A 13,006-nucleotide genomic window follows, 5' to 3' on the forward strand; every position below is an offset into this window, starting at 1 on the left:
ACTGTTGTTATGGCTGTTTACAGCGTGTAGCCTCTTCAGCGGCTGGAGCCGACAACGGTGAGTTATTTTAAACCACGAGAGGGGGGCTGTAAATCGGAAAGAGAGGACTGTGAGTTTGCAGTGTGTTTAGCGATTGTTGCCGTAATTCTAAGCCAATGAAGTGTGTTCCGTCGGCAAGGTAGTGGTATTTTTAGCGTTTCGTATTGTAATTCTAAGCCGAGGAAGTGTGCCTGACTGGCGTGTGGAGAGGACAGTGAGGTTGTTGTGTTTTTAGCGGTTCATACTGTAATTTTAAGCCGAAAAAGTGTGTCTGTCAGTTGGTTACAGAGCTCCGCGTGAGCACGGGCTTTTATGTCAATATAGCCAGCATCTAACGTTAGCTACTCCGCTGTGCTGTGGCGTAATGTCTGGCTATGTGAGACTAGCATCTAACGTTAGCTACTCTGCTGTGCTGTGGAGTAATGTCTGGCTATGTGAGACTAGCATCTAACGTTAGCTACTCTGCTGTGCTGTGGAGTAACGTCTGGCTATGTGAGAAAAGCGTCTAGCAACATTGTTGTGAATGCTGCGGTCTCAGCCTGGCAACCCCCGTGAACTTCGAGTCTGGGCAGGAGGGGGCGGGGGAAACGACTCTGCAGTATTTTGAATTGGTAGTGCAGTAACTATTTTAACCGCTAGCTGCCAGTATTACACACAATATTACATATTGCACCTTTAAATGTAATTTTCCCATTACAATGGGTCAAAAAACACTAGCAGTCAGATGACTATACAGGTTTTAAACTAAATCCTAGCCAGACTTTTCCTGGTTCCACACTTTAAAAAGGAACACGCCGACTTATTGTGAATTTAGCTTATTCACCGTAACCCCCGACTTACTGCAGAGAACAGTTCGTCGTTTCAGGTGAGGGTTGGCCTCCGCCAGGGCTGCGCTTTGTCACCAATCCTGTTTGTAACATTTATGGACAGGGTATCAAGGCATAGTCGGGGTGGGGAGGGGTTGCAGTTCGGTGGGCTGGGGATCTCATCGCTGCTCTTTGCAGATGATGTGGTCCTGATGGCATCATCGGCCTGTGACCTTCAGCACTCACTAGATCGGTTTGCAGCCGAGTGTGAAGCAGTTGGGATGAGGATCAGCACCTCTAAATCTGAGGCCATGGTTCTCAGCAGGAAACCGAACGGAGTCCTTACCCCAAGTGAAGGAGTTCAAGTACCTTGGGGTTTTGTTCGCGAGTGAGGGGACAATGGAACGGGAGATTGGTCGGAGAATTGGCGCAGCGGGTGCGGTATTACATTCAATTTATCGCACCGTTGTGACGAAAAGAGAGCTGAGCCAGAAGGCAAAGCTCTCGATCTACCGGTCAGTTTTCGTTCCTACCCTCACCTATGGTCATGAAGGCTGGGTCATGACCGAAAGAACGAGATCTCAGGAGGGTGGCTGGCGTCTCCCTTAGCGATAGGGGTGAGAAGCTCAGTCATCCGTGAGGCGCTCGGAGTAGAGCCGCTGCTCCTTCGCGTCAAAAGGAGCCAGTTGAGGTGGTTCGGGCATCTGGTAAGGATGCCCCCTGGGCGCCTCCCTAGGGAGGTGTTCCAGGCACGTCCAGCTGAGAGGAGGCCTCAGGGAAGACCCAGGACTAGGTGGAGAGATTATATCTCCAACCTGGCCTGGGAACGCCTCGGGATCCCCCAGTCGGAGCTGGTTAATGTTGCTTGGGAAAGGGAAGTTTGGGGTCCCATGCTGGAGCTGCTCCCCCCGAGACCCGATACCGGATAAGCGGACGAAGATGGATGGATGGATGGACCGTAACCCCCAGAGTAAGACAAGTCGATACATACCCTTCTCATCTCCGTGCGTGCTGTAACGCTGCCTGACGGTTCCAGCATTAGCTTAGCCCAGCACAGATCCTGCAAGTAACTGGTTCCAACTAGCCTACTGCTCCAAATTGTGACAAAAGTGACAAAATAACCCCAACATGTTCCGATTTACATGTTGTGATTTGTATAGTCACAGCGTGTACAAAAAAACAACGTAACATGAGACACAGCCATCAACAGTAAACAAACCGGGAACTATATTCTCAGACAGGCTTGCTGCAAGCATATCACTCCGCCCAAGTACTATATTCTTCCGCCTGAGAATGTAGTTCCCGGTTTGTTTACAGTTAGAAGACGGCTGTGTCTCTTGTTACGTTGTTTTTTGTACACGCTGTGACTCTATAAATCACAACATGTAAATAGGAACATGTTGGCGTTATTTTGTCACTTATTCGGAGCAGTAGGATTGCTGGAACCATTCACCTGCATGTTCTGTGCTGGCCTGATGCTGCTGGAGCCGTCAGACAGCCTTACAGCACACACAGAGATGAGAAGGGTATGTATGGACTTGTCTAACTCTGGGGGTTACGGTGAATAAGCTAAATTCCCAATAAGTCGGCGTGTTCCTTTAAATCACCAGCCACATCTCTGATTTGTTCAGCAATTCAGATAGTTCTGCGGTTGTGCCCATCTAGAGAAACGATTCACCGCTTAGTAAGCAGTAATAAGAATGGGGACACCAGCTTTACTAGCTAGCTAGCTACATTTATCAAAAATAGCGATGGAAAAGCTTGAAAGTGACCGACGCAGCAGAATCAATGTTCTTTTCTAACTCTTGGTAAGAAGTGTATTCCCCAAAAAGTTTACATATTTCTTAGAATAAGGTGAAAAGGGTTAGCTAAAACTTCTCCTAGCAACCATTAAGGCTTTTGGTGGGACAGGGTACTGATATCACTACTGGCGGGTATTCAAATTGGCTAACATGAACACAATGTCAAGCTCAATGAATAACATAAAATACAATGGCAATGTAGTCTGATTATCAGGCTTAGCCAACTTTTATTTGAAAGGCCAAACTGTTGTCAACATCCTTACAGACTTCTTGGTTCTTTGTTGACCTACACCTGCATAAAGTTTTCCTACGCAATGAGGGATTATTAGCAACATTTTATACTTGGAGGTAAAACCAAAAGTGAGCACACCTAAAATATTTCTACTGTTAGCTTGTTTACAACCTGTCTGATAGTCTAACAGCTTTTGTTTTTCGGATTGTTAGTCTACAGCGTAGCAATGTTGCTGTGTTCCTAGATCACAGCAGTTACTTTGCTCAGTGTAATGTTATCATAACTGCATAAGGCCAAAACTTTTAAAAAAATCAACCCAAGTTGGAATAAACTTGAATTATGTTTTAACATCATTGCATCGGGCCGTAAAAGTAAATAAAGTATTGTAGCAACTGCAGACTTTCTGTGAAGTGTGATTTATTTGTGATTGACAGTCAAGACAAGGTATTCCTTAACCCTACTTAGTATTCTTAGTATGGTTTTCCTCGTCCATTCCTGTTCCCGCTGACCTCACACTATGATCACGCTTTCAGGCTGAATTTGGCTGCTTCTCTTCATGTCCTGCCACTTCCCATCAGATCAGATACAGGGCGTTGGCTGTCTTCCCTCACCTCTGTCACCCCTCTTCGACCTGACATCACCTCCCACAAACAGCCTCCCTTACTCTGCCTGTCAAGACTCTAACTGCTGTCACAGCGGCCCGGCCCTGTCACATCACTCTGGTCCTAATGAAGGAAAGGCAGAAAGACAGAGAGACAAATCAAGATGTATGTCTGATATGTTTAAGTCCTCAGTAACAGTGTTGTGATGTCAGCTCAATATATTAGCCTGCTGACCTTTCAACATGTATGGCAGCGGGAGGGTTATTTATGGGCCAATGCAGAACTCATTGACTTTTCCAGGCTCTGTCAGCTTCCTTTTATAAACAAAGCCTTCATCTGCACATCCAGAGGCAGTCTGCCAACTGCATTGCCTTCATTTTGTTGCTAAAAACAAAAAGGTCTACAAAATGTCTCTGACACTGCTGAAATCTAATTTAGATCAAACTTTGTAGTCACAGTCTCCAATGACATGAATGAACTACAGTTAATGCAAAATGTTGATGCTACAGTCATAGAGTGTACCCCTGCTATGATGTTCTGAATGGTTTCAATTGGATACAGTTGGTTTAAAGGAATAGTTTTGATCAAAACATTTTACCAAGGGTTAGATTAGTTAACCTGATATCATGTTTGTATGCTATATGAAGATAGAATCAAAGAATTTCTAATAAGGGAAGAAGTTCCACTCTCTCAATGCTTCCGGCTTCTGAACTGGTTGCAGTTCCACTCTGGTTCCACTATAGGGCGCTCACGGGCGAGTACAGAATGAATGGGACTCTATAGAGCTATACCCCTCAAAATTCACTTTTCTCAGGATATAATTTTTTGTCTAGTAATTTGAGTGTTGCATTCAAAAGGGGAGGCAAACAAAATACACACTGCTGGGTGTTGGATTTTTTTAAAGTCGCTTTTTTGTTCTAAAAAGCCTTTTCAAATGTCAATGTCGTCATACACATCGTACAGCCAGAGATACTGCTTTACGGCAACTCTGAGTCACTTCCTTTGTTCTCTCGAGGCATCAATAACACAGCTGACAGGCGCCATCTTGGGAAAACAGTCATGACCAGTCGAACCACGAACGCCGTGCTTGAGCTATGTTACTGGTTGCACAGCGTTCGTGGTTCGACTGGTAGTGACTGTTTTCCCAAGATGGCGCCTGCCTGTATACGCGAACGGTACTGTCTTTATAAACTATCTTTATAATAAACTGTCTGTACATTTACAAAGTTCTCAATGATTCAGTTTACATGTAGGGACACTCATTATGCTACCATGGAAGTGTGGTGCTACTTTGAGCCTTGTTAGTGGTATTAATTAGCGATTTCTTTTTACGTTACCAGTGCCCCGACTACTAGCGTTACAACCTAATTAGCGGTTTCGTACTAAAACTGGTCATATTCAATTAGCATGAAAACATATCCCAGAGAATGGTCGACTCGGTACCGCTGTGTTATTAACCCCTAGGTTCATTTTGCGCTGGAATTTTCCTTTAACCAAATAGAAGCAAAGAAATTACAATCTTAACAAAAACTGGTTTTACAAGGTGTTCACATGCCAATGACAACATGCTGAATACTGATCTTGACAGCCCAGGCATCAGGGGTCCCCACATAGTAATTCACAGGCAATGAATCCCTTTAGCTTGGGGTGAATATTGCCAGAGAAATCTGAAAGTTGATGTAAAAGTTGAGCGCTGAGACGAGCATAGCTGAAAGAAAAATGCAGGACTCTGTCGATTCTGTCTCTGGGCAATTCATCTGTATAGCTCTCCTCGGAGATGATGGATGCCTGCTTATTCACTGCCACAGCCCCATCTCTGCCCTACTCAGTACATTAAAGCAGAAAATACTGCTGAGTTTGACCCGCTGCCCACTACATAGGTTCATGGAAAGCTGATTTATTAAGAAGAGAATACTCTCAGACAGGGTGAATCAATTTCATAGATATAGATAAGAATAGGAAGGCAGAGAGAATTGATGATGAATTGGGAAAGCAGCATTTCTTAAAAATATATCAAGTAATAAGGTGCCAACACATCATATATATGGCTGGTAACTAGGCTAAAGCAATCTCTCTCAATCAATCAATCAAAATTCAAAGCTGGGTGTACTTAAGTACATAAACAGGACAAATGATTCAGTGAGAAATAGGCGCAGATGCAGAGAGATAAAGGGACGAGAGGCAAGTTTGCTTTAGCCTGAGCCAAGTCGGCTGGAACGTAAGTTTTCTCCTTCTCATTCTCCTTTCTCTTTCGTATGACACAAAGGTCGTTGCGGGCTGTGAAGTGGACAGGGCTGTCAGTGGAGAGAGGAGCTGAGGGGGCAGCACAGGGAGCCAGGCAGGCAGTGGAGGAATTTCAATCAGCCTGACGTATTCAAGATGAAGCCACAAAGTTGAAAACTTCTTATAAAGGCTGTGAAAGAAAACCATGTCTCTTCAGACCTGAGGAATAAGTAGGGAGGGAGAGGCGGGCCAGCTGAAAACGGTAATATGGGCATATGAGGTACAAAATGTTAGCTGGAAACATCCTGCTTAATTTGTGAAATTTACAAAAGCTCTAAATTGGCACAATTATGTACTGTAGATGAAAACAAGGGTGGTAAGGAACATAACATTCCTTAGTAAGATTCCTCAAGGGCAGCGGATTAAAGGTGCTCTAAGCGATGTTGGGTGATGGCACTTCTTGTTGACGTTCGAAGTATTTTCAAACAAAACGAGGCTAGCTCGCCCCTCCCTCCTCCTCATCCCGTCCCCTCTCAATCCCTTCCGTACTTCTGCGCACTAACCCCCCCAACTCCCCCACTCAAATCCTTCTTTCGGTTATTGGCTGGAACACTGGAAGACTGATTGTTATGTTTCGTGGTGCAGGTTGGCACAGTTTGTTTTTGTTGGCGTTTGTGGAGCCTGGGTTGTCTACAGAGACCGTGGTTTTTTTACAGTGTGTTCAGGGGACAGGCAGCTAGTGGATAGGGAGGAGAGGTTTGCTGTATGTGACAAAAAATGTTGTAGCCTAAAAAAACGCGTGACATCGCTCAGAGCACCTTTAACAGAGTATCTGGGCAAAGAAATAGTATGAGTACCAAAGAGCATGCATAACACATTCGGTCATTGTCTCTAAGTCTACAAACCACTTCAGGGATCATTGGTGAGGAACAAGGAGAAAAGTACTTCTAGCTTGTGGTCGAAAAAGAAACCTACTTCTACTTTCCAAGCCAGGCTTGCATGTTGATGTCATTTTGAAAGACCAAAACAACTTCTGATTACTGGGTGTGATTAAAGTGGCACAGACTGCTGATAGAAATCCTCCATGCCTTTTCATTCATGTTCCATCTCCCAGTCTCCAACTGCCTCCATGTCTATATCACATCTTTATCTCCTGATTATCTGTCAGAAGCTTTGCACAGTGAGTGCGTCCACATAAACGTCAGTCAGCATCACTGATGTACGATAAAGAATAAAATACCAAATGTTTTGTGGAAAGGAAGACATAAAGGGGTGAGGAAATGAAGGACGCAGGCTGTAAGTAAAGAAATAGGGGAGAAAAAAAGACTTTTTGTTGCTATTGTGCACACAGCGCAGAAACTTCCCAAATTTCAACTCTGATGCCAGCCAGGGCAGAGACATATTAATATTTCATTTCAGGCTAAATCTCTCTCTGAACATTATGGAGGGAGAGAGAGAGAGAGAAAGAGAGAGAGAAGGCCTATTGGCCCAGGAGTGTGGTTTCACATTGAATTTTGAAGTCATAAATGAATGTTTCAAAACTGCAGAGCGGGTGGTGCTTTAGAGGTCCTGAGAGGACAATAAATCATTTGGTCACATGTACTGTAGCTTCGCCGGGGCCTCTCCAGATCAAAGAGCTCTCTCAGCATCTCTGTACTCTACAACTCCAGTATGAAGTGTGAGAAGAGGGAGAAAAAGAACTTCTGTGTAAGGAGTTAAATCTATGTATTGCATAATCTAATTGTAAAGCCACAGAGATATCTGTGAACGTGTTATATGGCAGTTCAGCTTTACTTAAATCCCATCATCCTGGTGTAATAAAACGAAGTACAACAACCAGATAAGCTCTTACAAAATAAAGCATAGCTGCAAAGAATTTAGGAAAGTAATATAGCACTGTGCCAATATAATGATTGTGATCTTTGCAAAGGGAGTCTAGTGTAATTTCAGTGCAGCAGCAATATTAGCTCTATAATGTTACTGCCTACCTACAGTGTGTAGTGGCTTTTTCCATCCAAACCCCATGCTGTTGAGTGGTAGCATATCTGTGGTTGTCAAAGGGAAAAATGAGCACACATTTGAGCAGGAATGACACTGGTACTTTACTGGTTTATCTTTGAGTGCAGCTCAGCAGATTCCCTGCTGCTACAAATTTCCCTTCTCTAGTCTAACCTGAAGCTGCAGTTAGTTGATATTCACTCTGTGGTTGTGTAACCAAAGCTTGCTAGAGATTGCCCTCTTGTGGTTATATTCTGCAATGCAACATGTCTGAACTTCAATGACAGGTGGCTGATTAAATGAATGTCTTGTGACCTCCAGTTAGAGCTGGGCAATATATCGATATTATATTGATATCGTGATATGAGACTAGATATCGTCTTAGATTTTGGATATCGTAATATCGTAATATGACACAATTGTTGTCTTTTCCTGGTTTTAAAGGCTTCATTACAGTAAACTGATGTCATTTTCTGAACTTACCAGACTGTTGTAACTGTTCTATTATTTGCCTTATATCCACATTACTGATAATTCTTTATTAAAAATCTCATTGTGTAAATATTTTGTGAAAGCACCAATAGTCAACACTACAATATCGTTGCAGTATCGATATCGAGGTATTTGGTCAAACATATTGTGATATTTGATTTCCTCCATATCGCCCAGCCCTACCTCCAGTAAAGTAGTATATTGACAATAATGAAAAGACAAATTATGGATATGATCATATATATGGTTGAATATGAAAACAATATGGATGAAATATAACAATAGGTTGTTTGTTTTTTAAATCATTGTGTGAGTGTTTTGCTAAAAGGAAAGCTGTCCCAGGACTGGGTAGAACATGATGGACATGAGATCAAGGTAAAACTAACAAAATAAATGAAATAATCAAACATTTTTATATTGGACATGCAGGCAGAAGAATCAATAGCTGTTTTTTCGTGTAATACAATGTGTTAATATCCCAATGGAAATGGGGGATCAAATAAAATATGTGCATACTATTTTATATAGCCTAATCATGTACTGTTTTGGGTGTAAAGTCTTATCTTACACACATAGGCCTATTCATGACAATGATCAGTAAATAACCTATAGCCTAGTGCAGTACAAAGTACAACATTTCCTGCTGAACTAGAATAAAACCAGAAAGTCTTACAAACTGTAAATACCTCAGGAAAGTGTTGGTACCTCAAAACTATACAGCGAGGCTTAACAGCCTGCTAGAGGAAAGTTAGACTGTTAGACTTAATATTTATTTCAATAAACATTTGTCTTCACGGACTTCACCCTAGTCTGACTCCTTGGACTATTTGCAGATGTAGGAGGTCTTGGTCGGATCACCGGATGAGTTGTCCCTTTGACACTTGGCTCTCCTGTCCAGGCTGCTCCTTCTTCCCCCGCAGGCCCGCAGAAGGACATGTGCTGAGCTCTGGTCGCCTGTCCTAAGGCCTTGTCCATCTCCAAAGTCACCAGCATGGTCTGCTTTATAACTGCTTGGTATTTTTCATTCATCCGCTTCACTGCAGGTTTGTAGCTGTCGCACTGTACTTTGAGTTTTCTCATCTCCTCGATGAGCCTGTTTTTCTCCTGGACAACACGCTTATGTTTTAGCCGGTGAAAGTCTCTGTCTTTCTGGACCTTGGCCAGTGTCTCAGCTCCGGCAGAGGCTGCCAGTCTGTACTCCTCCCCCTCCCGTTTCTCGTTTTTCAGCTCCCTGTCCAGACGCTGGTTTTCAGTGTACACGTCCGGTACCACACCAACCCGTTCTGTATCCACCAGCCCTTTCATCACCAACTCGGTCCACTCAGTCTGAAAACAATCAAGTGTTTCTGGCATGCCCATTTGAAAGAGAAAGTTGCGTAAGAAGTCATCCACGGCCTCGGCTTGGTGTGTGATGGAGGTCGCGTTGGGGCTGGGGGGAGGAGCAGCAGCAGCAGCGGCGGCAGCAGCACTGGCCTCTGCCCGGTCTTGGATAGCTTTCACCGTTGCCTCCAAATCTTCCTCCCCTTCTGTCAAACTCCAGTCGTCTTCTATAGATACTTCTTCATACTGAAAGTCATCATCGCTTTCAGCCAGAACGCTCTCGTCCTTTTCTTGATTTCTGTTATTTGCGCTCATTGTTTCATTAGACACACGCAGCGGCAGAAAGTTTGACGTTGCTGTGGTGACGATTCGGACGTTCAACGCGAGATTTCCCGAGTTCGCGTTCCATCCGTCATCAAACAACCATGGCGGACTACCGAGAGGCGCCCTTGGCTAGTCGGCCAAAAACACTGGACCCAAACGAGTATTTCAACCTTTCGCCGAATCACCGGCGTTCCGAAGAAGACAGGGCAGCACTACGAGCGAATCTAAAGAGGCAGTATCAGACGCAACTCAATAACCCGCACAGAAAAGAGCTCGTTGTAAGTGGCTACCCGCTAGCGAGCAATGTCACCCTTAAATGGCTCAGGCTAACGTTACTTGCTAACCGTAGCATTCCAGGGCACACAAGTTTCACGAACCCAGTAATACTAGCTTACGAATGTTGGTATAGTTTAGCGTCGCTTGTTTATGTGCATGTTGTGTTAATGTGTGGTTGGAATTAATATTGTTTTATTTTTGACAAAACTAACGTCACAGTATCGTTTCTACTGTTTGTATCTGTATTGTTTCTTTCTGTAGTATATCTTATAAATGGTTTCAAATGCTAATGTTGCCATATGCTAGAGAAAGTTAATGCACACCAATTGAAAATGCTACTTTAAGTAAAAAAGAATTGCTACATACCTGTCCCTTTCAACTCGGCAACTAAACGGAGCCTAGTGCAGACTGCATCTCCAGCTGCTTCAATCAGTTGAACTGCAATTAACTATTTTGTTGCAGTTGTAGACTCGTAATTAACATTTGCATGTTCATGTATCCCGTCTAACACTAACATACTGAAACAAACCTACAAGCGTACATGAAACTAGTTAACTTGTAAATATTTACTTAATACATATAATTGTCATTGCGTCTCTCTGTATTGTACTACTACAACGGCAACTACTGTCTATTCTTTACACACTTTGGCATTTTTCACAGCAGACCTTTTGACTTGTCATAGTAAGAAAAGCACAGGTGTTACTAATGATATTAACGGTGGCTTGATCTTTATTCAAGAGTCCTATTAAGCTGTGACAGTGTGAGCCAGCATGCACAATACAATGACCCTTAAAATCAATTGTTGGAATTCAACAATCATTATTTATTTTTTTATTTACACCTGTACTTTGTTCAAGACATGTTAAAACTCTATGAAAAAGGTCTGTGCTGGCAGAGGGATCCCTTATCTGTTGCTGATCCAGAGTTTTCTCCCTTTGTCCCTCCTAAAGTTGTTTTGATTGATAATGATTTTTCATTGTGTTAATGAAAATAAAGGGCTTTAGGGTCGTCATACTATATATTTTATACTCTTGTCTTGTTGTAGTAAATCATTTTTTGACTTTCAACTTTTTCTCAACTGCAACGATTCCGTGTATACAGGGCGATCATTGAAATTGAATTGCATACTTCTGTCTTTACAGGAAGACCCTGCCCTGACACGCTGGGTGTATGCACGCGCTAACCCCTACTTAACCTTCAAGCCCACTTTCAAGACATCTCTGATGGGTGCCATGTTTGGAGTTGTGCCCCTCTTCGTCCTTTACTACGTCTTCAAGACAGACAGGGTATGAGACAAGATGCACTGACCACTCTTGCTTGATTTTCAGTGTTAATGAATAAATGGCACGACTTACCGGTGGCTCCTTAAGCAATAGGTTTAATAACCACCAGGTTTTGGCATAACTAACGTCTATTTCATACAGATTGAGATGCACATGTTAATGTATGACCTAGAGCTGCACAATTAATCGCAATTATATCGAAATCGCAATATGGACTAGTGCAATATCCTAATTGCAGGGGGGGTGCAATATTTGTTGAAGGCAAAATATGTGTCAAACCATTCTGAATGAAGTATTGTGGTGCTGCAGGGACGTCCCGGCCTACAAATTGTATTCTACAGATTAAAGAAAAAATGTGTATATAGTGATTTTTGAGAGGATACTCTCAAAAATCACAATCATCATAATAATTTTCATTTTAATATGTTTTAATGACAATGAGAATAATAGGGCTGGGCGATATGGAGAAAATCAGATATCATGATATTCTTGACCAAATATCTTGATATCGATATTGCGGCGATATTCTAGGGTTGACAATTGGTGCTTTAACAAAATATCTTCACACTTAGATTTTAGATAAATAATCATCAGTAATGTGGACATAATGTCTAAGTGGGTAAAGTAACATTGTATCTTTCTGCTGTTATTTTAACAATACTCAGTGCCAAACTGGTGGTCAAAACAGCAGTGCTTTATTTGATATTACGAATATAAACATATTGGCATGGGAACACTAAGTAATTTTACCATGTTATAGCACTAAAAATAAGTTTTATTAGCCAATCTTATACATTGACGCCTAAAATAATTCCAAAATGTGGTACTTGGTCATGAATGGCATCATAGATCTGAAAAGATATTTAGTTGAGGATTGGGAAACATTATTCTGTTGTAGGTGCGCAGTTGATCTGGATATCTTTTTTGTCAGTTCCATTTACATTTGAAATAAAGGCTTCATTTGAAATGCTGCCTGCTTTCATTTTCCTCCCCATTGTCATGGAGATTCACCCTCTAAATCCTCACCAATAGAAATTTTTGAGAAAATTTGGTGCAATTGTCACACTACTGGGCTATCATGTTCTTCTCCCTCTGTGGGAGGAAAAAAACTGCTCGACAATCACAAAATGCTCACTCATAAAACATGCTATTGAGAAAATGTCTGGAAGGTGAAGAGGGTGATATGACTTTGTTGCCATGGAAACTATTTTAACCCATGTCTGTCGTCTGTTTTACAGGATAGGAAGGAGGAGCAGATTAAGGCTGGAACCCTCGAGCGCAAGTTCAGTTTGTCTTCATGAGACCTCCTTTATGTTCTAGTGATGCCATTGCGTGTGTAATTATTATTAACCAAATAAAATGATATTGTCAAAAACAGTCATGTGGTTTGGATTGGTGGAGGCAAAAGTGGGAAAAACATGATATTGTGAAGGTGGGCACAGTTTACATGTTTACAGACCAGGGTATGGACACAACAAGTATTAGAGCGGCATATTAACCAGTAGACACTGGGGCAGGGAGACTCACCTTGGCGACAACAAGAGTGAATTTACATTTTAGTTGAAGGGAAAACATTGTTGATGACAGTAAGATTACCAACTTAAAA

General features: G+C 42.4%; 3 protein-coding genes across 9 annotated transcripts in view; 1 reads left to right on the forward strand and 2 right to left on the reverse strand.

The window, feature by feature from the left end:
• Nucleotides 1-10,768, reverse strand: part of myripb (myosin VIIA and Rab interacting protein b) — a 146,655-nt gene extending 135,887 nt beyond the window's left edge. For all 5 annotated transcript variants that reach the window (XM_028568856.1, XM_028568852.1, XM_028568851.1 and 2 more), the window contains exon 1: nucleotides 10,481-10,768. The gene's annotated coding sequence lies outside the window, so the exon portion shown is untranslated. The remainder of the gene's footprint in view (nucleotides 1-10,480) is intronic.
• On the reverse strand, nucleotides 2,850-10,193 carry LOC114548865 (sperm-associated antigen 16 protein-like). Of its 3 annotated transcripts, none has more exons than XM_028568858.1 (3): nucleotides 8,999-10,193; nucleotides 7,697-7,749; nucleotides 2,850-3,604 (listed from the first exon to the last, which is right to left on the reverse strand). In XM_028568858.1, exons 1-3 carry the CDS (start codon nucleotides 9,827-9,829, stop codon nucleotides 3,589-3,591), a joined length of 900 nt encoding a protein of 299 aa, XP_028424659.1. In that variant the 5' UTR covers nucleotides 9,830-10,193; the 3' UTR covers nucleotides 2,850-3,588. The 3 variants fall into 3 exon arrangements, with proteins under 3 accessions (XP_028424659.1, XP_028424660.1, XP_028424661.1); XM_028568859.1 differs by having other exon boundaries at nucleotides 7,693-7,749; XM_028568860.1 differs by lacking the exon at nucleotides 7,697-7,749.
• On the forward strand, nucleotides 9,858-12,777 carry ndufb4 (NADH:ubiquinone oxidoreductase subunit B4). The gene is made up of 3 exons (XM_028568861.1): nucleotides 9,858-10,116; nucleotides 11,260-11,403; nucleotides 12,639-12,777. The coding sequence occupies exons 1-3, from the start codon at nucleotides 9,940-9,942 to the stop codon at nucleotides 12,699-12,701; spliced, it is 384 nt and encodes a 127-aa protein (XP_028424662.1). The 5' UTR covers nucleotides 9,858-9,939; the 3' UTR covers nucleotides 12,702-12,777.
• Nucleotides 12,778-13,006: the final 229 nt, after the last annotated feature.

The sequence above is a fragment of the Perca flavescens genome, chromosome 22, assembly GCF_004354835.1.
Source record: "Perca flavescens isolate YP-PL-M2 chromosome 22, PFLA_1.0, whole genome shotgun sequence".
NCBI classification, from domain to species: Eukaryota; Metazoa; Chordata; class Actinopteri; order Perciformes; family Percidae; genus Perca; species Perca flavescens.